Source organism: Pleurodeles waltl, chromosome 9 (genome assembly GCF_031143425.1).
Source record: "Pleurodeles waltl isolate 20211129_DDA chromosome 9, aPleWal1.hap1.20221129, whole genome shotgun sequence".
In the NCBI taxonomy this organism is placed as follows: domain Eukaryota; kingdom Metazoa; phylum Chordata; class Amphibia; order Caudata; family Salamandridae; genus Pleurodeles; species Pleurodeles waltl.
The window spans coordinates 145,178,786-145,204,788 of NC_090448.1; the positions used below are offsets into that span (position 1 = coordinate 145,178,786).

At 44.6% G+C, this 26,003-nt stretch overlaps 1 protein-coding gene across 2 annotated transcripts in view; it reads left to right on the forward strand.

Moving 5' to 3' along the window:
• The window catches only part of CACNA2D3 (calcium voltage-gated channel auxiliary subunit alpha2delta 3), a 2,455,990-nt gene that overhangs the window by 1,216,082 nt on the left and 1,213,905 nt on the right, over positions 1-26,003 (forward strand). For both annotated transcript variants that reach the window (XM_069206447.1, XM_069206449.1), the window contains exon 10: positions 10,193-10,282. In XM_069206447.1, coding sequence (XP_069062548.1) covers positions 10,193-10,282 — 90 coding nt within the window. The remainder of the gene's footprint in view (positions 1-10,192; positions 10,283-26,003) is intronic.

The following is a 26,003-nucleotide window of genomic DNA, read 5'->3' on the forward strand; positions in this document are numbered from 1 at the left end:
ATTCGCACAAATCCTGTGAGGGCGTGACGGCGTTGGCGCTGGCGCTGGGGTTGGAGAACTCTTTGACGATGCTGAAGAGTTCTTTGCTGTTGTGGCTGTTTTTGTCTAGTCTGTCGGTGAAAAAGTTCCTTTTGGCAGTGCGGATCAGGTGGTGGTGTTCGCGTGTAGCGTTCTTGAGGGCGGTCATGTTGTCAGCGGTGTGGTCCTTGCGCCAGGCCTTCTCAAGGGCACGACAAGTTTTCTTTGATTCTTTGAGGGTGTCAGAGAACCAGAGAGGTTTTTTGGTGTTGGTCTGTCGATGCGTGCGTTTGAGGGGAGCAAGGTTGTCAGCGCAGTTGGAGATCCAGTTTGTGAGGTTGAGAGCTGCGTCGTTGGGGTCGGTGGTGAGGGTGGGTTGGTTGGCGGCGAGAGCGGAGAAGAGTTGCTCTTCAGGGATCTTGTTCCACTGTCGATGAGGGATGGGTTGAAGAGTCAGTGAACAGGTATACAGAAACCGGAAGAACTTTCACTCCATGAACATTCAATTGGTGTGTACTGCAGACCAGTACATCACACATGTGAATGCCATGTTCCCTGGTTCAGACCATGATTGATTTGTGCTGAGGAACAGTAGTGTGCCACAGAAGATGAAACAACTACAAGAGGACAGAGGGTGGATCATAGGTAGATGTTTCTGTCACTTATTGCCACATTGCAGACAGCCAGGCTGTCTGTCTCTGAGGCTTGTCAATTTAAGTTGTGTTGTGAACCTTTTTCTAGGTGATTCTGGCTATCCCAACTTGCGTTGGCTCCTGACACCACTTAGGAATCCTGGAACAGATGCAGAGAGGAATTACAATGAGGCCCATGGACGTACTAGGAGGGTGATAGAGCGCACAATAGGTCTCCTGAATTCTCGATTTCGTTGCCTTCATATCTCTGGCTGTTCCCTGGCCTATGGGCCTGAAAAGCTGTGTAGAATAGTGGTGGCCTGGTGCATGCTGCACAACGTGACTGTGAGAAATTCTATCCCCCTCTTGGAGGAGGAGGGTGCTGGATATCCAGACCAGCTTCCTCAGAGAGGGGACGAGAGTGATGGTGATGATGAGGAAGGGGAAGATGTAAATTCGAGGACCCAACTGATATAACTCTACTTCCAGTAACTATGTGGGACAATTGGATGAGATTGGTGTCTGTACATCATACTGTCATCTAGGGGGGGGGGCTGGATTAATACTAATTGCCACCGTGTCCAGGTCTGCATAGGACATATTACAATTTAGTGTATTTTTTCTAAACATATTTGGGCACAACAACTTGTAAGGCGAGTGGTGCTTTTCATGCAACGCAGGTACGAATAAAGGAGTTATCAGCCAGTTACATCCATACTTCAATTTGTTCACACATAATGACAGGGGACATTGTAACAGGTGTGATATGTGTTTTATTTGGTGCATAGATAAAATCGTGCAAATTACAGTGATGGTAGTGGGTCAATGGTGGTTATCCAAAATGGCAACATGGTGGCAGCATTGTTGTCAGTATTGGTAGGTCCACCGATGCTTACATCAGTTTTTAATTTTTGGTAGCACTGTTTGGTGGTTGATTGAGTGGGATAGTTGGTGGACAGTTTTTTGCAGTCACTTCTTAGAGGGGGCCTTGTTCTTGGCAGGGGTTCCTGTCCCATATCCTGGCCTAAGGGTCTGTTTGGGTGCCTGTTGTTGGCCTGTAGGGGATGAGATGGATGTCCCCTGTAATTCCTCAGAGGGTAGTACATGTGAAGTTGCTGCTGATGCTCTTGTTGTCCGGTCTGTCTCCTGTGCTGTAGTGGGGGCTTCCTGTTCTGTGTGGGCCTCAGGCTGTGTTTGGACAAGCTGCAGCAGCGCACCTGCTATGCTGGCCATTGTGGCATTGCGCAGTTTCCAGTGCTCCATGGCCTCTTGGTGGTGTGCTTGCTGCATCCTCTGACTCTGCTCCAGGGTGGTTACTATCTGGGCCAATCTGTCCTGGGTATGGTGGTAGGCTCCCAGGACCTCAGAGATTACATCCTGGGCTGCAGCATCCATCTTGTGGCCTTCCACCTGGGCCACTGATGCCCTCCCACTGGGCCTAGACCTCTGTGCCTGTGTCCCCTGCACAGGTCTGGCAGTACCAATTGTACTGGGGCCATTGTCTTCCTGCCTGTTGGTAGGCGGTGACTGTGGCCTCTGTACTTGTGTTCCATCAGTCTGTAGCCTGGATACACAGGTGTGGGGACGGTTGCCCTGGGCTGATGTTATTGGCTGGGTCGTAGGGGTGTCAGAGGTATCCTGGGTGGGGCTGCTGGATGGTGACAGTCCAGAACTGTGTGAGGGGCCAGCCTGATCATCAGTGTCCAGGGTTCCATCCCCAGTGTCCTGTGAGGTGCCTCTGTCTCCCTGGGGGACACTGCCACTCCTTGTCCTGTCCGTCAGGGTGGCATGGGTGGTGGTGCCTGTTGGGGGAAATGGACATGTCTGTTGCATTTTCATGGTCAGATGGGGGCAGGGCCTGGGCAGGTTTGTGCAGCTTATACACTTTGGGGCCATGCAGGGTGCTTTAGTGGGGTTAGCATTGCTTTTAGCTTAGGATGTGGAGGTGCATTGTGGGTGTTATAGGCCATTGTGTTTCCTTGCAGGGGTGGTTGGCTGTGCACAGGAGGAGGCATGTGGGCCTGTTAGTGGGTTTGTGGGCATGCAGGGGGAGTGGATTCAGTGCCTGTGGGCTGGGTGTGGTAGTGGTCCTGGTGGGTGTTGGTGGGGTGGGGTAGTGCATGCATTACAGGTGTGATGGATATGGGGTAGAAATAGACGACTTACCTTTTCCTTCCAATCAGTGTAGTCGGGTGGTGTTGTTGGAGGTCCTCCCCCAGTCTTCTAGACTGCAATGTGGTGCCTAGATGCCATGGCCCTGACCTTCCCCCGCAGGTCGTTCCATCTCTTGCAGATGTCGTCCCTGGTGCGTGGATGGTGTCCCACTGCATTGACCCTGTTGACTATTGTCTGACATAGCTCCATCTTCCTGCCGATGGGTGTGTGCTGCACCTGAGCCCTGAATAGTTGTGGCTCGACCTTCAGGATCTCGTCCACCATGGTCCTTAGCTCCCTTTCTGTGAAGCGTGGGTGTTTGGGGGGGTGCCATGGTGAGTGTCGTGGATAGTGTCTGGTGTGGATCTCGGTGAGGGTGCTCTTCTGTGGTTGGGTGTAAGTATTGTAGATTGTGGCGTTCGGTGTCTTCTTCTGGTGATCTCTGTCTTCATTGGCCTACTTTCATTGCAAAGGATTGTGGGATGTGTCTGTGAGTGTTTTATGGTGTTGTGGATGTGTGTCACGGTGTGGGTTTCTAACTTATCCAATGTGTGCACTTCTTACTGTTGGGTCTACATCCTGCCCGTGGCGGTCTGCACCACCAATGGTCGTTCAGCTTCCACTGACCGCCAAAGTGATTTGTGCATCATTATTTGGAGGGCAGGGTGTTGGTGTGCTCGACAGTGGCAGAGTGGGAGGACCAACATTTTCACTGACAAGGTCCTGGCAGAGACTGGTGGACTGGTGATTTTTGTCAGAATCATATTTTTGATTCATTATATGGTGGGTTTCTATTCACCGCCAATGGCGGTCTTCTGTTCACCGTCGCCACGGCGGTCGGCGGTGTTTACTGCCGTGTTCATAATGAGAGCCTAAGTCTTTATCTGGGGTCTGATGAGGTCCTGTTTGGCCATTGGGAAACTTATTGCCCATAGATCCTTTGAAGGCCTTGGCTTCCCCCGGGGGTTGAGCATCATTGTATGGACTTGCACCTGGTGCAGCTGGCATATATGCACTCTCAGGTTCAAGATCCCCCACTGTGGGTCACTATAGAGAATTGTATCATGGGCATCCCTGCAGGGCTGTGCTCCTCATAAATTTCTGCCTCCACCATATTCAGGCCAGCGAACCCCATGATATCGGCGGTGTCCAGAACATGGGCATGAGCACACAGGGTCCTTTCAGTGGACCCACACCTCCATGATAAGGCACCCTTTTAGTACAATGCTGGCACTTGCTTGGGGGGGGGCATGCACAATTAGAGCCCCTGGAGGGAAGCAGGGATTTACACTTTGAGCCACCTGATCTCCCAGGGTGAACTCATATCCTTTCAAATGCTGCAAGACAAATTTGGCCTCTCTTTTAACCAACAGTGGCAATATACACAATTGTAGCATTGCCTTACAACAGACTGGGCTGTCAGCCTTGGACTGTTTTCCCCTCTCCAGGACTCACTTATCTCAATACATGGAGGCAGTTCAAAGCTGTGATGTCCGGTGTGTATAATCTTCTGATTCACCATCTATACTCACAGCCTCACGCGGCATGCCTAAAGGTGATTTGGCAGGATCTCTTCCAGGTGGGGTATGAGAAGCAGGATTGAGTGTTGCTCCTAGAGAAACTTGGCTGTGGTGCCCTAGAGGACTGGATGAAATTCTGCCTCTTTAAAATCATGCAGGGGTGGCACTGGATTCTGGCGATACTCCAGCTGGCGGGGCTGCTGCCCCATTCCTCTTGCTGGGGGTGCAGCCATGTACATTGCAACATAGTTCATGTACTTTACAATTGCCTGGACATCCCCACCTTCTGGGCTGAGGTGTGGTCTAATTTGAGGGAGACAATGACCATTCATGACCGATCCGTTGCTGAGTCTGCTGGTCCTTCTCCATTGATGGTCATTATTGTACATTGTATCTTTGACTCATTGGATTGCTGTAATCATGTTTGGTATTATTGTCGTATCTCTTTCTGGGTGTGTCAATAAAAAATTACAAAACAAGAAATCACATGCATACCCTGTGGTATGTTTGTTGGCGCCTGGCAGACTAAGGTGGTTTCTCCCTTTTACGCAACTTTGGTTGCTGCGCTGCATGCATCAAAAGTTAGTAAATCTGTCCCTCAATTTATGGCATACTTTCACACTTTGTTGTTCTATTAAATATGCTTTGTATTTTAGCCTTTTTAAATGCCTGCTGTCTGTACCATTCTTGTGCTCTTCAATTATTTAAAAAAAACATTTATGACATTTATGTTTTTTGTAATCACATTCAATCCAATATTGACCTGTGTATAGAAATGTAAACATGTTCTAAAGTGAAAAATGTACCTTGCTGATACAGGCTAGTATGAATAATGCAATACTTCAACTACTACTACTACTATTACTACTACAATTACCGTGGCAACTATTGATCTTTCACTCATATTTTGACGACTCCTGAATTTGTGCATACTTGTTTTTTACATTGGCTTTCGATTTAGGGTGGTGACTTTACTTTAATAAAATAACCATTTCAATGGCATTGCCTAAATTTCGCCGTCAAGGTAAATTCAATCATTTATTTCTATTATAAAACTTCAGTAAAATTTCCATTACAAAACTTTCAAAAGACATATAACACTGACACAAGCTAGGGAATGCATCCCACAGATCATAATTCATTAATTAAATCCTACTGCTAATCCACTAGAAAACATCTGTTCGGTACTCAGCCTTCGGGCTAAAAACACAAGCTTATTAAAATGTACTATGCAGGTTCGTCATTTTCAACAATGTATTTTAGTTTATTTTTAACACACATGATACACTTTTAAACAGTTATGGACTAATACTAAAGGTAAATATGTTTGAATGGTGTGCATCAAGTTGAAACGTTGGAAGACCCATACATTACACTTCTCTGTATATTATAACACACATAAAACAATGAAACATTAATGAGTCTCCCATCTTAAAACTTGTTTAGTTATCATGTTTCCCAGGAAACATGCTTCCCTAGAAATTCCTTCTGCATCACTCTATCAAAATTGTTTCGGGCAAGTATTCTCATGCAATAGCATCTACATCGAAAAATAGCATAAAAATATTTATATAAATCTAGTTACATCACAGATTAAAATTATATTGCCTAAAGAACGATACAATAACACTAACAAACGAATGAATAAATATAAAAGAGTTTTACGAGGCCAATAAAACTTAATTTCAAATGAGAGCTAACAGTAGATAACATGAACAGCTTAAGCCATAGTGACAGCCATTATAGATTTGGAGCAGATTTACTAAACTGTGAGGCTGCGCTGCAAGGGAAGCTGCTGTGCTGAGCTGCATCAAAGGCAGAGAGCAGATGTGGTGCAGTTCTGCTCTCTCATTTCAATTGCCTGCTTCTGGATACCATCACAGTCACTCTAAAGCTGTGAAGCAAGTGTGCCTGTGGTGTGGTCAGAATAATTTTTGTGCAGGAAGGAGTTATTTCCAGCACAAAAACTATTATTAAGGCATATTTCTCATTCTATGTGTGCTGCAGAATATAGCACACATATAAAGCGGAAATAACAAGAAGGAATAAAAATATTTGTCCTTGTTAAGTCCAATCTGGGGCATGGTCACCAATTTTGTCTCAAACCTATGTTCAGGGCCTTTAGTAAATCTGTGTTTGTGTCAAAATCTATAGGTGGATGCACATGAATGCCCATGCTCACAGATGAAACACCTCTCCGATACAGGATAGGGCAAGGCAATGCTATGTGGTTTGCATTGTATTACTTTCCTTTTTCATGTGAAGTCATGCAAAGCCACACAAATTGGGCTTTGTGTGGCTTTGTACATCCCAAAATAGATTTTATATTGGTGCCGTGTCAAAAACGTGAGGCAAACCTGACTGAAAACCTTAGAAAATCTGGGCCTTGCTGTATTCATAAACGTCTCTTTTGATTTAGTCGAATCAATAACAGGCAAATTGTTTGAATGTTGTTCCCAGGAAAAGTAAATAATATGAGCAGATCAAAAACCATTGAATCTGAAATGTTGGCTGTAAGAACACCAAAGGCCCATAATAATTTGTCAAATCCTTATTCCTCAATGGGAAACAAGCCATTGTGCTCTAACTTTACAACAAACTAGACAGAATAGCAAAAAAATACCAGTTTGGTCGACAGAATCATAATAAAGAGAAGACTTAGAAAACTACATTTAAGGAGTAAAATAAGCAATGTTCATGATAACCATCTTAAATGCACAATACGATACATTTCCATCAGTTGGTGGTGTGAAGGCTAAAAGACAACGTCAGCGGCAGCATTCTACATTTTGGGCAACATTTCAGAACTAACCACAGCATCCCATTTGATTCGTATAAGGTGCATATAGTTCTTAGCAAGACAAACATGTGTTCACTTTTGAGACTTACAGTAGCTGTTGTGAACATTGAAAACACCTGCTATCAGGATCCAAATATTATGGCCCCTCGGGTCCAAAACAATTTGAGGTACTTAAGGGTGTTGCGTGTCTCTCATTATCCTAAATGAGACTACTGGATTTCTAGGTAGCAGGATCGTTCACGGTGTGGGGGACTGAGTCGGACCCACTTGGAAGGACCTCTGTCACCCTAAATCCGGTTTTGCTCCGGCTAACTAGCAGTGCCTCATTTCTCCAAAAGGGAAGAGATGATTAGGCAGCCGAGCGCATGACATCTTTGGAACTTCTCAGGGAAGTCGTGGTCACTCAGACCCAAACCAACTCTCTCATTTACAGTATGATCTCATATACAAATGACAAAGGCAGTGTAAGTTTTATATAATGTTTTAATAAAACGACTGCATTTTAGATATTAAGGCGTGAGCTGCAATAACCAGAACCATACAACACAGGGATTGAAATAGTCACGAGGAGAGTGAAACATAAGAACAACGCTATCATGGTGTTTAACAATTTCTACTCTCCCTTAGCTAGTTCTATTTCGAGCACAGCATGTTAAGCTTCTAACTTGCCTTTCTGAATCCCTGGGGAGACATCAGCCCTCATACCTGAGCAAAGGCCTGTGATCTGGTTCAGCATCTGCAACGAGGCAGTCAGCATCTAGTTGTGGTTCCCTGGTCGGAATCTCCCTCTCTCGTGTAATGGGACAAGGAAGTGTTTTTATAACTAACATGTCAGCGTGATCACAAAATGTCCCTACGCAGGAATGCCAAAGACTAAACTCCTACCACGTCTATCGGCAATGTACCAGACTGTATCCTTGACTGAAGCACAGAGTGAACAGGAATGTGTTATGGAGAACTTCAGTGCTGAAGTAGGCTAAACAGTGTGATATGAAATATAAAACAAGACCGTAGAACTTGCTATTTGAAAAATAACAGTACAAAGCCGAATAAAAGCATTTAGAGCAAAGTGCACAGAGGCTCTAGGCTGCGAGCAGAGGAATAAAAAACATCCAGGGCAAAATGCACAAAGGTCTAAAGCCCGAAGCTAATGCGCAAAGGATGCGTAGAACTGACCACACTACAGGGTTGGACACACCTTAGATTTATAATCACCTTCATTTAACGTCTTCAAAGTAGTATATTTTATTTACACTGAAGATCAGACTTATCTGAGGAAATCATATCAATGGTACAAATCAACGTAATTTTTAACCAAATGGAAAGGCTTCCTGGTGGTGACCTATATTTAAACAACTTTCATCAGTGCTGGAATGTGTATAACCTTACCGAACTACAGGGGGCATCACCATGGTCTCTGTAGGTGCACAATTCTAAGTTGTTAACAAATTACAACCAGCCAGGTTCATTTACCTTATGCTGGAGTCTGTGTATGCCATGATACAATCCTTATGGTGGGAAAAGTAGAAGTCACCCTAGGTGTAGAAAGCACTACAACAGGACTGTTACAACAAAGTAGGTATCAGCGGGCTAGGAAGCATGAATGAATAGCTCCCTAGAAAAGTAAACACATAAGGACCCCCCAAGTGACAATTAAACCTGAGAGTTTTCTTTCTGCCACAGGGGCAGGCAGTACTGGAGCAATACCTAAAATTTGCAAAGAGCTTTTATATCAAGCTAAATGCAATTCATCTCTGTCTTACTCTGGCTTGAAGTTGTCAAATATCTGAATGAGACTGATGCCATCAATGATGTCACTTAAAATGTCATGAGTGATGTAATATGCAAGGTTATAAACAGTGCATAGCAAAGGTGTAATTTATGGTTAACCCAGTAAAAAAATAACTGGTGATTTGTAGTATTTATTTGTATGAATATAGATTTTATATTATTGGAGCTCCAACTATAATATCACTTTAACCTTTGCTTCTTTCAGTATATTTCTAGGGTTTTTTAACATAAACTAAAGAAGTACTTCACCTATTTATAATGCCACATTAACCTTTGTAGTTTTGTATTGAGTGGATGTCTTGGTTTTCTATTGGTCATATTCACGCAATTACTTCATAGTTTTAGGCCATGCACAATTGTGGCCAGGCACTTTGCCCAACTTCCCATGGGAGCCCAATGCCCAGAGGGCACCTAACCCGTTCCATGCAAAGCCTTTGGTCATAAATGGAGTGGCATCGGCCATAGGGCCTACAGATAAGCCTGTGCCCAACCCCCTACAAGCAAATTGGGTAAAGTTCTAACTTTCTACAATTTTTTTTGCATTTCTGTTCAGATTTCTTTCTGCATCACTTTCTAAACATTTTCTATGGGAGTTAATATAGGAAATTTATATTTTGGACCATTCCCTTTTTTCAGCCCTTGCCCAACAGGTCCCGCAGAAGTTCCTGGAAGGAGCTGAGGTAGATTAACTTTTTTTGGGAAAGTTTTTTGAAGATTTTTTAAAAGTCACCTACGTTACTAGCAAAAGAAAAAAAAACGCTCTCCCGATGGAAACTCTGTCCAAACTACAACTACACAGTGGTAGATATAGGTATAGAATAGATATAAGTATATGTATGTGTATGCTTTCGTAACCAGTTTGGTGGCTATTATTTATCTTATTTCAAGGTGAGCAGAGAAATGAAATTGCTCCTTCACAAGAAAATGCTCAGCTCAGTAAAATTGAACTGTGTAAATAATATAATGCCCAAATTTAACCCACAATCTGCAAAGCTGCAAAGAATCTTTTCTTCTTCCTTAGGAAATATGCAGTGCAGCTCCGCAACACATTATAAAGAGGAGAGAGAGGGTGCAGGCACGGAGAATCTCAGATGTTTGCCAAGCCTGTTTGTTGTTTAGCTGGTCAAAATAGTCTTTTGATTGGTAGCTGAAACAAGTCATAAATATAAAAAACAAAACCATTTAAGAGCCAATTTTGTTGCAAAAAGATGTTTGCTGTTTCTTTGCAACTGTAATGATTTCATTTTGTAATGCTGACTTTTCATATTTGTTTGTAGCATTTCAGAGAACACCTCGACAAACTATTTGCAAAAGGAATTGGAATGCTTGACATTGCTTTGAATGAAGCTTTTGACCTACTTAGTGATGTAAGTATTTGCTAATATTTGAAGTGTATGACCTTATACTATATAAGTCTGTGATTGATTAATTCCTCAGCTACATATTCTATGCAGAGGTTAATCCACATCAAACTTTGTCAGATTTATTTTCCATCACCTGCGCTGTAAGATTGTACCACATCTGTATACTAACAGCGCTAAATGCCTGTGAGAGGCTGCAGAGTGCTCAGATTCATGCCAGAGATCACATTTTACTAATACAGTAGTGGCATAGAAGGTAGCATATGGTGACTTATAAAACTTCATTTGAAAGCTTAACAGAGAAATTAACACAAAATGTAAAATGTGTACCTCTGAATTATTGTGGACAACGGGCCTCCATTCATATTTGACATTGCGTTTTGCTTTAAAATATGTTGTGCATCCATAAATGGGTAAGCTACTGCCATTAATTAATTTTGAAAGTATGATTTGTAGATAAATAGTAGAAATTAAGTACTAAATGAACATTAATTCATTGTACTTATATTGATTTAAATGAATTTATTAACATGAGTTACATGCATGCAGAAAAATAAATCCACATTTAAAATTGTTTCTAATATGTTGTGAGTAATGTTTGCAGCTAAATAATTTGCGTTGCATATTTGATTCAAATTGTAAGGTGCACAATAGGATTTATGAGTGTTAACTGTATTAATGTGTATTCAGGCTTTCTTAGCCGGACTAGGCTTGAAGATTCATTTTTGCAGCAGTAGAGGAAAATTACTTGTTTATTCTGTTTCCCTCTGACCTGAATTATTTCCTAGGTTGCTGACGTGTTGTTGAATGTCCTATTGCATTAAAGACTAAGAACATGTTTCAGTGTTAACAAAGTAACAATATTTAGCTGTCGAATAAGACAGAAAGCCTTATTAACTTCACATGAGAAGTGGTCAACTCATCCTGTGAACCATGAGAAAGGATTCCAAAGTTGCTTTTAATAACAAGTATCATATTTTGGCAGAACTGTATGAACTCATCGAGATGACCGTGCATCTTCCCTGAGAGAATCCGGAATAGTTGAAAACCTGTTGGGTGTGTGGAAATCTTATTGGATGCTGATTCTTGTGCACAAGATGAGCCCACCTGCAGAACCAATTGGAAACTTACAGATATTTCTAGTTAGGGAGTTACTTTTGAAAGCCTGAGTTAGTCTGGCGGAGTCTGGCGAAGTTTGGCACAATTCGCCAAAGCCTGAGAGTTCTTCTTGGGTGCTCATGCTGTCACCCCTTGTCCCTCTCTATATCTTCTGCCATATTGTTTCTTTATGTTATGAGTTTCCTTTAGTCGTATATGTCCCACTTGCTTAAGCAGTTCAGCATTGATATGTCAAGTAAATTCTGAACTGCTGACCTGCCATGGTCTGCACTGTGCTGATGCTGCTGTCTACTGATGCTGCAAAATAGTGAACCTGCTGCTTGATTAAACTTTACAGTCTGCAGTTCCATGAAGAGAGGTATAAACCCACTGTGGTTTCTTGTTTCCTTTTCAGCTTAGATAATTACACCAGTGTATTTTTATGGAGAGATACCATAGTTAGAAGATTTTTCTAAATTATTTTTGTCTTTTCTTTTTGTTTTGCCTGTATGTGTTAGCCCGTTCCCATATATGTAAGTCCACATTCTTATTAGAGATAAGGATGTCCAGCTCTGAAATAAATGTCATTACCTGAATTTTGATGATTTACTGATGTCACCATCATCTGCTTTGAAATCTGACTTTCATGTGCATATTATAGTCTTGTTAATGTGTGTCATACTTCTGGAGTGCTTAATAGTATTGATGTTTGGTAGACCTAATCTTTTTAGATGGTTTCATCAGCCTATGGTTTTCATGTATGATTATAACTTAGTTTTGCACACCATTTACGTTGCCTTAGCTCTTTGGTTGTAATAAAGCTTTGAAACTTTATTCAGTTTGAAGTTTTGTTTTGTAATTAAATTGGTCATGGTTTTTAAATGTTTATGTATCTCATGTTGTTGGTTCAAATTGAATGACTCCATTTACTACACTCCTCACTGAGTCCTAAGCTCCAGTCCACTTCTCATAGTGGGATAAGTAATGGTGACTCACCAGAGTGCTTACGGTTTCTAAACCCAAGGCAGGAAGAAGACTTCTGTGGGTGCTCCAGCAGTTTTTGTAGCAGAGTTATGGTTTTCCCTCAGGTTGGAAAATGGGTTATTGGTAGGGCAGGTAGGTACCTACACCTAGCAACAAGCCACTAACCTCCACCTAGGTACAGTTAGGTCTCAGTAAATTAATCCCAGCACAACCCTTGGTAGCTTGGCAACGAGCGTCAAGGCTTAACTTAGGAGACAAAGTGTAAAGCATTCAAATATCACAAAACAGTAATTAAATAAAACACAGGAAACAGTTTAAAAATCCAAAACCAATTTATAAAAATAGTTTATATTTTTATCTTTAAAATGACACAAAAACAATTAAAATCGGTTCAGGGAAACCGGAGATATGAATTTTTAAAGAATTATTACTTTTCTAGCGCTTAGAAACAAAAAGCGCCAATCGGGTCATCTGATTGCACCTCGACCGGGGCAAAGTCAAACTTTCAGGCCGACCGCGATGGAGCCCTGCTCGGCTACAGGTCGCGGGAGGCCTCGGTTAAAAAGTTACCTTCTGACTTAGTCTTTATTTAGAAGTTTTTCTTCACCGGGACGAACCTGCCAGTTGAATCTGACCTCCTGGAGCCCTTGTCCGGATACGCGATGTGGGTTTCCTCGGTGGAGACTTTTACCTTCGGACTTAGTCGTTTTTTCGAGATGAAAATCCTTCGACCGGGGTAAACCTGGATCTTGATCCGACGTCCATGGAGCCCTTCTCGGATACGATGGCTGGGAGGTCCCGGTCAACTTTTTACGTTCGGACTTAGTCTCTTTTTTGGATGTTTTTCTTTACCGGGACGAACCACGAAGTCAGGCCGGGTCGCGGTTGAGGCAAGCCGGCTAGAATTTCCGCGGCGGGTCGGTCCCTCTCTGGAGCTTTTTTCCAAAAATTCTCAAATCTTTTCCAAACTTCTGGGGCTTCACCCAGATGTTCTTTTAAGGTTCTTTTGGGGTCCACAGCTCACCCCAAGGGTCCAGAAGTTCTGTGATGGTCCTTGGGGGTGCGGACTTCAACTCCCAGAATGCACCTGGCGCAAACTCCTTTTTGGCCACTGGACAGTGGTCAGCTGGTCACCTTTTTCAGGAGTTGGTGCAGGGGACTCTGGATAGCAATTTTTCACCTGTAGCAAACAGGGAGTCCCTCCTTGAACCAGTTGAAGCCAGGCAAAGTCCTTCTTGTGGTGAAGCCCAAGTGTGCAGCTGGTGCAGTCCTTCTGAGTGCAGGTTCCAGGTGCAGGCCAGGGGTCCAGCAGGGCAGTCCTTCTTCTCCTTAAGTTCTTTCTTCTTGAAATTTGGTGGGGATCTGAGGTGTGGGTGCAGGTCTGCCAGTTTTATCCTTGCTCCTGTGTGAAAAGCAGGGGGGCCCTGGTTCTCCAATCAGGGACAGGGTCGTCCCCCTGTGATGACCACTTCCTGGGAAGTGTGGCAAAAATCCATCCCAGAAGGCAACAGTCTCTAAAAATCCAACATGGATGAATCTGATTTTTGGAGGTTACATCTGGCTGAGCCCACCCACTGGTGTGGCTAAAAATCATAAACACACCCCTCTCCTGCCCTCTCCTAATCTAATCAAGGGGGCACCTAATTGTCTGGGGTTGCAGGATGTGGGGGTGTTGCTGGGAGCTCCAAATGTCCTTCTCTGCCTTTGAAGACCAGTTTGGCAGCCCTCCCCCTTCCTGCCTCACCATCTGCTGAGGGGAGATTCTCTCCCCCAAGCACATTCCTTTGTGTGAAGCCAGGCCACTTCACACCTCATTAAGGCAGCCTGGCAGAAGCTGCTGCAGGCTGGTCAATCAGAGCACAGCAGCAAAAACAATGCAGAGCTGAAATTGGCAACTTTTTAGGTAAAGTCTAAACTTTTTACCTGAACAAGTTATATTAAATCCAACAACTGGAAGTTGTGGGATTTATTACAACAATTAATTTGATACCAAATTCTTGGTATGTAACATTTAAGGAGACTTTAAAATTTAAAATAAAGTCTGCCCATTCTAGCCTATGAAGGCCATTTACTTCAATGAGGGAAAAACGAATTTGGCTGTTTTTACCTCACCAGGGCTTATAAATCTATTTTTATAAAGTCCCTGCTTATAGTTACATGGCACCCAGCCCTAGGGGCACATAGGGCACACCTTAGGGGTGACTTATATGTAAAAATAAGGTAGTTTAAGACTTTGGAAGTACCTTTAATTCCAAAGTCGAATTTGCATATAACTTTAATTTAAAAGCAGCCAGCAAGGCAGGCTTGCTTTTAAAATGACACTGGGCACCTCAGCAACGCACCTAGGTGTGCACCACCTATGCTGTGGTCCCTAAACCTACATGCCCTACCATATACTAGGGACTTATAGGTAGGTTAACTTAGCCAATTATAATTAGCCTAATTTGCATATCCATTTTACACAGAGCACAGGCCCTGGGACTGGTTAGCAGTACCCAGGGCACCATCAAAGTCAGGAAAACACCAGCAAAAAGAGGAAAATGGGGGCAAAAAGTTATGGGGCCTCTGCAATCAGCCCTGTTTTCTCACACCTCATGAGGAGGGCAGTTGGATTTTTACCACATTGTGAGTTGTTCTTGGTGAAAGTGTAGGGGATGATGAGATTCCATTGTTGTGTTACAAGTGTACAGTATGTGTTTTGAGTAGGGTTTGCGCTTGCAAGGCTTTTGGCTAAATTGCACTGATGTTTAATATATGAAGAGAGTAGGAAGTTTGCATACTCCAAGTAAATGAGTATGGAGAGTTTGCTTACTCCAAGAAAGTCAGTGGGGAGTTTGATCACTCCAAGTGAATGTTTCACTTTGTGCAAAAAATTTGCGCCATGGTTGTTGATGTTTACAGGTCCTGTGTGGCCTAAGCCTTTGGAGTATCGCACAAGTGTATGAAGACACATGGTTAATTTATTGTCTATAGTGAGGTGTTGGTCAATAGAGCGCTGTCGAAAACACCAGTAGATTCCTTGAGTATGTGAGTTGTTGGTTGGTATTAGGTGAATCCTGAGTGCACATGGAGAGTCCATATCAACCGGAGTGAAATTTGTGGGTTAAATTTTACTTGCATATGTGTGAAAGCCACAGTCGGAAGTGTAACTGTACAGCTTTCAAAGCATTTGAGTCCTACCCGTAGTGAACAGTCAGGTTTGTTTTTTGTGCTCGCAGTAATTGCATTCAGAGTGTATGCGTGAGAGATGAATGAGACAGCTCTGAAGTGAGTCACAGCTGCAAAGTGAAGTGAGTGTGACATCATTTGGTCCACGCTGGCATAGGTTGGTTGGTGGACGAAACTCCACTGCTATAGGTTGAGAACAGCTCATGAAAAGGATTGTGGGATAAAAATTACTCCTGGTTTTGTAGAGTTTGTATGTGTTAATAAAATTTATGTAAAAATTACATTTTTCAAAGCTTTAAGGAGTGTGTTAAGAGGACATTTTTTATTCCAGTTAGAAAGAGAGGGTGAGTTAACTCCACCTGAGGGTACACCAGCAGTTGAAGTAATAGAGGAAAGAGCAGTTTCAGCATGTCTTTGGGTAAATCAGTGGTGTAAAATAACTGAGAAGGAAGGTATCTTAGCTTTTGCCTGCTGCGGATCCTTCAATTAAAGTATATTAGAGAATCTGAGGAGGGTGTTGTATGAATCAGTACCCCTTTCTAGGCACTTGCCATTTGGGAATTAGTGGCAAGGGAGAAAGAGGCTCAGAAATTCAATAGGAGAATATGTTATGTCAGAGCCAATTCAGAGTTCAGGAATGACTCAATTTGAGTCCATACCTAATGTACAGACACCTGCACACATTGTGAATCAGAGACAGACAATTCCCATGTATTTCCCAGTAACAACACCACAGATTGTGTCTCCAAAGCATTTGAATCAGACATTTGGTACAGTTTCAACTGGCCAAGGTAAAGGATTAATGTTCCCATCAAGTCAAACTAATTTGTCAGGACCAGATGCATTGACAGTTCCTGTGACAATAGGCCCAGTTGTCCCGTTGTATGCCCAGGGTAAGAATGAAAGTGGTCCACAGATTCCAAATCCGGTATCAGCAATAAATTCCCCTTTTGGAACTAATGCAGAAGTGGAGAGACAGAGCACTACTGTGCTAGGCCATGAGCCCTATTAATTATTTTGGCTCAAACAAGACATAAGACAGAGTAGGTCCGTTTATTGATACGATATGTACCCCATGTTCAGTAGGTTCATCTGTGCTGGCTCAAGAGCAAGCAGTGACAGCCCCATGTAATATTACACAGTGTACACCTCATTAAAAATGGGGTCTTTGGTTGGCAGTCAGGTTGCCTCCTGTCCAAGCAAGGACCCTCACTCTAGACAGGGTAAAGGGGACTCGCCCTCAGTTACTCCCCGCTCACCCCCTTGGTAGCTAGGCACGAGCATGCAGGCTTAACTTCAGAAGCAATGTGGTAAGTATTTGTACCAAAACACACTGTAATTCAGTGAAAACACTACAAAATGACACAACACAGGTTTAGAAAGATAGTGAATATTTATCTAAACAAAACAAGACCAAAAAGCCAATAATCCAACATACACAGATCAAGTTATGAATTTTCAAAGAATAAGAGTCTTAGGGCCAGATGTAGAAAGCTTTTTGCACGTCAGAAACATCAAATTTTGCTGTTTGCAACGTGCAAAAAGCACATCGCAATGCACAAACCTCGTTTTGCGATTTGGTAACCTGGTTACCAAATCGCAAAATGGGTTTTCGAGTCACAATTAGGAAAGGGTGTTCCCTTCCTAATTGCGAGTCGCAGTGCAATGCAGGATTGGTTTGTGACCGCGAACGCGGTCGTAAACCAATCGCATTTTGCACCATTTTGAAATGGGTGGTAACCCAGTGTGAATGGCACTGTAAACATTTTTCAGAGCAGGCAGTGGTCCTATGGACCACTGCCTGCTCTGAAAAAATGAAACAAAAACGTTTCATTTTTCATTTTTGTAATGCATCTCGTTTTCTTTTGAGGAAAACGGGCTACATTACAAAAAAAAATTGCTTTATTAAAAAGCAGTCACAGACATGGTGGTCTGCTGTCCACAGCAGGTCATTATCCATGTAAGGGCCGCGATTCGCAAGGGTGTCACAAATGATTATTCATGAGGTGGGCCTTTGCGACCCACTTGTGAATCACAGATGGTGTCAGGGACACCATCCAACATTCAGAATTGCGACTCACAAATTGTGAGTCGCTCTGACTCGCAATTTGCGGGTCGCAATTCTGAATGTTCCTACATCTGGCCCTTAAATCCTTTGAGAACAGTGGGTAGCATCAAAATAACACTGCACGGGCGAGTGTGTGTCGGAAAAGGACAGCAATGCATCGATTTCTCACTCGCAAGTGAGACCGTGCATCGTTCCTCCTCTGGTCGGGTCGACGTGTGTCACTTCTCCTCTCCTGCAAGAGAGCAATGCATCGATCCAGATAGGCACCTCAGGTCCGGGTAGGCTTTGCGTTGTTTTTCTGCGCCCAGTGATGTTGCGTTGAAAATCCGGTCGCACGGTATCACAAAACTGCGCTGTGTGGGGTTTGCATCATTGCCAGCCTCCGTTAGCGGGTGTTGCGCATTGTTTCTCCAGCTCGTTTCTCCAGCCGCGATGCAGGTGGAATGTTGATTTCAGCCACGAAACCGGCGGCGCATCGTTTATCAGCTGCATCACGGAAAGTGGGGATTTTCAGTCTTTGTCTGCCAGCTTCACCTTTCAAGGACCCAGGAACTGGAAGGGCACCACGTGGCAGGACAGGAGTCTCAGCAGAGAGTCAAGGTGCTGGCAGGGGAAGTCTTTGATGGCTCTGAGGATTCAACAGCAGGAGGCAAGCTCAGTTCAAGCCCATGGAGATTCTTCACAAGTAGGAATGCACAACAAAGTCCAGTCTTTGTCCCCTTTCACAGGCAGAAGCAGGAACTGCAGGATAGCTCCACAAAACATAGTCACAGACAGGGCAGCACTTCTCCTCAGCTCTTCAGCTCTTCTCCTTGGCAGTGGTTCCTCTTGATTGCAGATGTGATCTAAATTTCAGGAGTTTTGGGGGCTCTTCTTATACCTCTTTCTGCCTTTGAAGTAGAAGTACTTCAAAAGAAAGTCTTTCTTGTTTGTGAGATCCTGCCTTGCCCAGGCGAGGCTCAAGACACACACCAAGGGGTTGGAGACTGCATTGTGTGAGGGCAGGCACAGCCCTTTCAGGTGTAAGTGACCACTCCCCCCCTTCCTCCGAGTACAGATGGCTCATCAGGATGTGCAGGATACACCCCAGCTCCCTTTGTGTCACTGTCCAGAGAGAAGTGCAAACAGCCCAACTGTCAAACTGACCCAGACAGGGAATCCACAAACAGGCAGAGTCACAAGTGGGTTAAGCAAGAAAATACCCACTTTCTAAAAGTGGCATTTTCAAACACAGACTCTAAAAACCAGCTTCACTAAAAGATGTATTTTTAAATTGTGAGTTCAGAGACCCCAAACTCCACATGTCTATCTGCTCCCAAAGGGAATCTATGCTTTAATCCTATTTCGAGGCAGCCCCCAAGTTAACCTATGAGAGAGATAGGCCTCCCAACAGTGAAAATCGAATTCAGCTGTATTTGACTGTCAGGACATATAAAGCTCATTAGACTCTGTCCTACCGTAAACATACACTGCACCCTGCCCATGGGGCTACCCATGGGGCTACCTAGGGCCTCCCTTTGGGGTGTCGTACATTTAAGAAAAGGGAAGGTTTAGGCCTGGCAAGTGGGTACACTTGCCAAGTCAAATTGGCAGTTAAAACTGCACACACAAAAACTGCAGTGGCAGGTCTGAGCCATGTTCACGGAGCTACTAATGTGGGTGGCACAACCAGTGCTGCAGGCCCGCTAGTGGCATTTGATTTACAGGCCCTGGGCACCTCTAGTGCACTGTACTGGGGGCTTCCCAGTAAATCAAAAATGCCAATCATGGAAAGCCAATTACGCATACATTTTACATAGGAGCACTTGCAGTTTAGCACTGGATAGCAGGAAAGTGCCCAGAGTAATAAGAAACAGCAAAAACAGAGTCCAGCACACATCAACAACCTTGGAAACAGAGGCAAAAAGTTAGGGTAGACCACACCAAGAATGCCAAGTCTCACACACTGCAAGATAGTAGTAACAATAATAGGTTACAAGGATTGACAGCTCAACAATTAACTGAATGGTTAGAAAGTCTAAGTGGAGTATCAATTTCACGAAACACGCCTCAGGGAGAGAAAACATTAAACATGGCTAGAGTAAAGTTGAAGTAAATGAAATGACTGAGGGAAGACTTGAATTGGACAGACTAAGGCCTTCATTACAATCCTGGCGGTGGGTGGTAAAGCGGCGGTAAGACCGCCAACAGGTTCGCGGAAAACAAAATGGAATCATGACCGTGGCGGAAAACCGCCAACAGAGATAGACACTTTAACACTCCGACCGCCACAGCGGTACAAACAAACAGCTTGGCGGTCACCGCCAACAGACGGACGGAAGACAATGTACCGCCCACACTATTATGACAGGCCAATCTGCCACCTTTTCTGGGGCGGGTTCAACACGAACAAAAACACGGCGGAAACAGGATTTGGAAGGGAAAACTCTTATCTCTACACACCCCACGAGGAACCAGGACGCCATAGAGCCGGGACTCCAAATACTCCCTGCAATTGTCTTCCTGCTCCTTTACCAGGAGCACGACCGACGGCGGCAGCGACCACGGTGAGTACTGCACCTACAACACAGGGGAGGGGGGAGGGAAAAGAGAGTGACACACACACGCAACACGCACACCCCCACCCCACCCTCACCCACAACAACACATACACAAATACATGCTGAAACGTTACATTTCCCCCCCCCCCAAGCCCCCTCGGAAGAACGCAAGGACAAAAGGAAATGATTTGAACGAATGTAATCAAGAAAAATCCATTACTCAAATATTTATATACACTTTTAACAAATATGTACACCATGAATTCAAGTCCAGGAACTGCACCTATATAGTCCAAAATGCATGGGCGAGGCCCACACAAGATACCCAATCCAAACGGAGAGAACACTGCAGGGGCATCAGATCGAAATAAAACAGGCACCTCAGGGGGAAGGGAAGGGGGGGCACCTCAGCCATAGTGCCCAGTGACATGGTGGCTGAGGTGCTGGGTTGGGACCTTGAAAGGTGGGCCCTAGGGGACGGAAGGGGTGGGGGAGATGAAGGTCAACTATCCGCCATCCCACAGGAATCCCCCCTCTAGTGCAGGTCCTGTCAGTACTCCATTTCCTGGCAAGTGGGTCTTTTCAAACTACAGTGGCTATAGCATCAGGGATGTCCCAGCCTATGTTCTCAAACGTGTTGTCCAGAGTGTTTTCTGCCCTGCTGAAACACATGCACAGCTACATCATTTTCCCTCAGGTGGAGGATTTGCCTACAGTGAAAGGTGACTTCTATGCCCTGGGACATATCCCCAACATCATAGGTGCCATTGATGGGACACATGTGGCCTTGGTACCCCCTGCAGGAGTGAACAGGTGTACAGAAACCAGAAGAGCAACCATTCTATGAATGTGCAGATGGTGTGTTTGGCTGACGAGTACATCTCCCATGTGAACCCCAAGTTTCCTGGCTCAGTACATGACGCTTACATTCTGAGGAATAGCAGCATCCCTTATGTGATGGGGCAACTCCAGAGGCACTGTGTGTGGCTATTAGATGAGGACAAGGACCCTATACAGTGTTAATAGTTGTCTGGGTCTGGGGTTGTCCCTAAGGGTTAGTGTGTGTTTAACAGTTGTCCCTCGACATTTGCAGGTGACTCTGGCTACCCCAACCTGTCATGGCTACTGACCCCAGTGAGGAATCCCAAGACAAGGGCAGAGGAACGCTACAATGAGGCACATGGGCGAACTAGGAGGGTTATAGAGAGGACCTTCGGCCTCCTGAAGGCCAGGTTCCGGTGCCTCTATATGACAGGTGGTTCCCTTTACTACTCACCAAAGAAGGTGTGCCAGATCATCGTGGCCTGCTGTATGCTGCACAACTTAGCTTTGCAACGACAAGTGCCTTTTCTGCAGAAGGATGGTCCTGAAGGAGGTGTTGTGGCAGCTGTGGAGCCTGTGGACAGTGAAGAAGAGGAGGCAGAAGAAGAGCACATAGACAACAGAAACACCGTGATCCAACAATACTTAAAGTGAGACACAGGTAAGAAGACATCACTGCCTCCTACATCTGATAAAATTGTTCAACCTCTCATCTGTCTGTCACTTTCACCCAATGTATGGACCCTAATTTGTCACTTTCCCTTTCGATTTCATAGATGTGGGTCCCATTGTGTGACCGCTGCTATGTTACCTCATGGACTAGAGCTGTGTGACATAGGTATGTTGTCAATAGTATGGACATTGCTGTTTCCCGCAGTTATTGCAAATACACAATTGTGAAAGCACAGACTGACTCCAGATTGTTTTGTGGTTCAAGGGTGTTTATTTAAGTGCTAAATAGTGGAGGGGTTTGTAAAATGGTCAGGGGTGGTGGTGGAGGAATGTCCATGGCAGAGTCCAGTCTATTTGTCTCACAGGTGCATTGTCCAAAGGGGCATAGGAAGTGAAGCTAGGGCAGTTTAAGGATGGACAGGGTGACAAAGTGGCACAGACGGATGACATTCAGGGTGGTCTCATTTCTTGGGGGGGTCTTGGCATGGTTCTCTGTCCTTGTCCTGGATCTCAGGGACCGCTTGCGGGGTGGTTCTCCAACTGCAGGGGGTGGGGTGCTGGCATTATGGTTCTGTGGCGGTGTCTCCTGTCCACTAGCGCCGGCGGAGGTGGTGGGCAGTTCATCATCCAGGCTAGTGTCAGGGGCCTCTTGTTGTGCCACAGAGTCCCTCCTGGTGTTCATGAGGTCCTTCAGCACCTCTACAATGGTGCCCATGGTGGTATTGATGGATTTGAGTTCCTCCCTGAACCCCAAATACTGTTCCTCCTGCAGCTGCTGGATCTCCTGAAACTTGGCCAGTACCGTTGCCATCGTCTCCTGGGAATGATGGTATGCTCCCATGATGTTGGAGAGAGCCTCGTGGAGAGTGGGTTCCCTGGGCCTGTCCTCCCTCTGTCGCACAGCAAACCTCCCAGTTCCCTAGTTTTACTGGGCCTCTGTCCCCTGAACCGTGTGCCCACTGCCTCTGCCCCCAGGTCCCTGTTGTTCTTGGGGTGGTGGGTTAGCCTGGGTTCCCTGGAGTGCTGGACACACTGCTGCTTGACGTGTCCCGAGGACAGAGGTATAGGCCCGCTGGGTGGGTGCTGTGCTGGTGCTGGTGAGGCTCTGTGGTGGCCTGTGACTGTGTCAGGGGAACCGACTGTCCTGAGGTCCCGGATGGACCGGGCTGGTCATCTAGATCCAGTTGGACAGAGCTGCTGTCATCACTGTGGGCCTTTTCTCTGTGTGGAGTGGACATGTCTGGAACCTCCTGTCCCGTGATGTTAGGTAGGGGTCCTGCAGGGGTGTAAAGGCATGATTATTGCATCTGTGTGTGCCATGGTGTGCAATGGGTGGGTGACCCTGTACCCCAGTGCTTACATTCTTGTGTAGGACCTTGTGTGTTAATTGTTTAGGGGTCTGTGTGGATATGTGTAGTGGACATGCATTGGTGATGGGTGTCCATGCTTTGTTGTTGCATGCAGGGCTTGGTGTGTGGTTTGTGACAGTGGGACATATGTGAGGAGTTGGAGTGATGGGGGTGAGGGCGAGGGTGGGGGTATGTGATAGCATGCAGGTAGGGCGGGGGATAAAGTACTTAAGATTTGACTTACCAGAGTCCATTCCTCCAGCTACTCCTGCGAGGCCCTCAGGATGCAGTATAGACAAGACCTGCTCCTCCCATGTTGTCAGTTGTGGGGGAGGAGGTGTGGGTCCGCCGCCAGTCCTCTGAACCGCAATGTGGTGTCTTGAGACCACGGAAAGCACCTTTCCCCCGTAGGTCGTTCCAACTCTTCCTGATGTCATCCCATGTTCTTGGGTGCTGTCCCACTGCGTTGACCCTGTCCACGATTCTGCGCCATAGCTCCATCTTCCTAGCTATGGTGGTGTGCTGCACCTGTGATCCGAATAGCTGTGGCTCTACCCGGATGACTTCCTCCACCATGACCCTGAGCTCCTCCTCAGAAAACCTGGAGTGTCTTTGCAGTGCCATGGGGTGGTGTGGATGATGTGTGGGGTGATGTTTAGGGGTGTGTGGTGTTTTGTGCGTTGATGCGTATGTGTGATGGTGTTGTGTGCCTCGGTATGCTGGTGTGGTCTTTGCTTTGCTGTCTCTCTGCTTCTGCCAAATTGTTCATTGTAAGGGTTTGTGGGTAATGTGGGTGTGTGTTTTATATTGTTTTGGGTGTGTGGGAGTGGTGTGTGTATGTGTATCAGGTGTGTGTATTTGGAATAGTCCAATGTGGAAGTGTTTTGTAAATGTGTGTGTATTTTGAGCGCGGCCAATGGAATACTGTGGTTGAAAGACCGCCGCGTGGATTTGTGGGTCATGATAGTGTGAGGGTATTCCTGTTGGCATGACGGTGGAGGTTTTGTTATCGCCAGTTTATCACTGACCTTTGGTGCGGTGGACCTGTGTGGGTGTCTAGATTTTGTAGGATTCTGAGCTGTGGGTTGTAATAGCTGTAGCAGATTTCCGCGGCCACGGCGGTGTGTTGGCGGTCTTCTGCATGGCGGTAAGCGGGGTTTACCGCCAATGTTGTAATGAGGGCCTAGATTCTTACAGTGAAAATGAGTTGCGCTTCATGTGCAAAGATGTTACACGTCCAGCAGGACAGATCTATGGGAAGTTAGCTGATTTGGCAGAAAAGTATGAAGTGGAGATACATAAATCAAAACAGTTAAAAATAAGTTATAGGTTAGAATTCCATTCTAGATACCTTGCAAACATGGGATCACCCAGTATGAAAATTCACATTAAGGAATTGATTCAGAACATCCAGACGTTTGAAGCATTAGATACATGAGAAGGCTGTTTGGGAAAAGAAAAGAGAACAGAAGAGAAAGCCAACTTCATCTTCAAATGGGGTACAGCTGGCTGAGGGAGCTGTACAAAATGATGCCAATGAGAGAAATTCCAGGAGGGAGTTTTGTTCATGTCCCATGGAGCAGAAGTGAAAGATAGTCATTTACTAATGATTATCCAAAGTTGAGGGAAAAACCAGTGTAATGGTACCAGCAAACTGAGAGGTTTTGAGGCATACAAAATGTTTGTGGGAAGATTTGAACTATTTATTTGATATTGTGGTTCCAGCAGATTTGTGGGTTGAGTGTAAGCAGTGTTGATTGGCCAATGTGTGAATCACCAAGGGATGCTGTAACAGGTGCGTCGTATTAAGAAGTGATGAAAAGCTACTACAAGATGATTGAATTTTTAAAAACTATAGTTTTCCCCAAAGATGTTAATTGACAGGACATCTCAGGAGACAAAAGTGGCTGCTCATGCTTATTATGAGAGATTGTTGCAAGCATTCAAACAATACAAAGGTGCAGAGATTATTGAACTGTGAGACAGGATTCATTATTTGTTCAGATTTGTTCAAGGATTGAAGCCTGAAGTTAGCAATATGATTCAGAATCATTTGATTTGCTGGCAGGGAAAAGCTATTAATGAAGTATTGCAGTATGCAAAATACTGCATTGACGAAATTGAATTAAAACAGAAAAGATTAATGTTTTGAGGTAGAAGTGATGGAATTCCAGTAGATCTGAATGTTAATGTGGCTGATGTTCAAAATATGAAGGAAATGCTTCCTTGTCATGCATGCAGCAACGTCGGACACTTGAAACAGGAGTGTCCATATAATAACATAAATTATTTGATGCAAGGTGGCAGTGTTGCGCAGATGGTTGATAACAGTCAATTTCAAAATCTATGAGTTCAAAGGCCCCGAAATCTAAACATGAATCTTCCCACAGGAGCAGTACTAATGCAAGTTCCCCAACAACAAGTTGAATTTCCCCCAACAGCAAATTCAGGCTCCACAGCAAATACAGATTCCACATGCTCCGATGGCACAGCAACAGGTAATGGTTCCTCAGTAGAACGCAAACCAAAGAGCAAAAACAAATGTAAATCAGTTAACCACACAATACCCATTGATGGATTTCAGTGATGATGAAGTGAATGAGGAATATTTGAGTGAGAGCTCAGAGGAGGAAGAATGTGTGCTGGCTGCCTCAATAGATGTAGATAAGCGTGGTTCTTTTTGTGAATGCAAGTGTTATGGATCACAAAGTTTTGTTTCTGGTTGACACTGGAGCAACTCGTTCCACTGTCAGATCTGCAAAAGTCCCTTATATGCCCCTTTCTGGCAGAACACTTAAGGTAGTAGAAGTAGCAAATCAGCATTTGGTTAACCACAGTACAGAGTTTATTTCAGTCAAAATAGTAACGTTTCAGGATTTGCACCAATTTGTAGCCCGTGATTCAAGCCCTGTAAGTCTGTTAGTAAGAGACTTGCGATACAAATTAAAATGCTCCATCATTTGTACTCATGAAGGGATAGCAATTCAAATGAATAATGATGATGAAAATTCCAGCCAAATTGATTA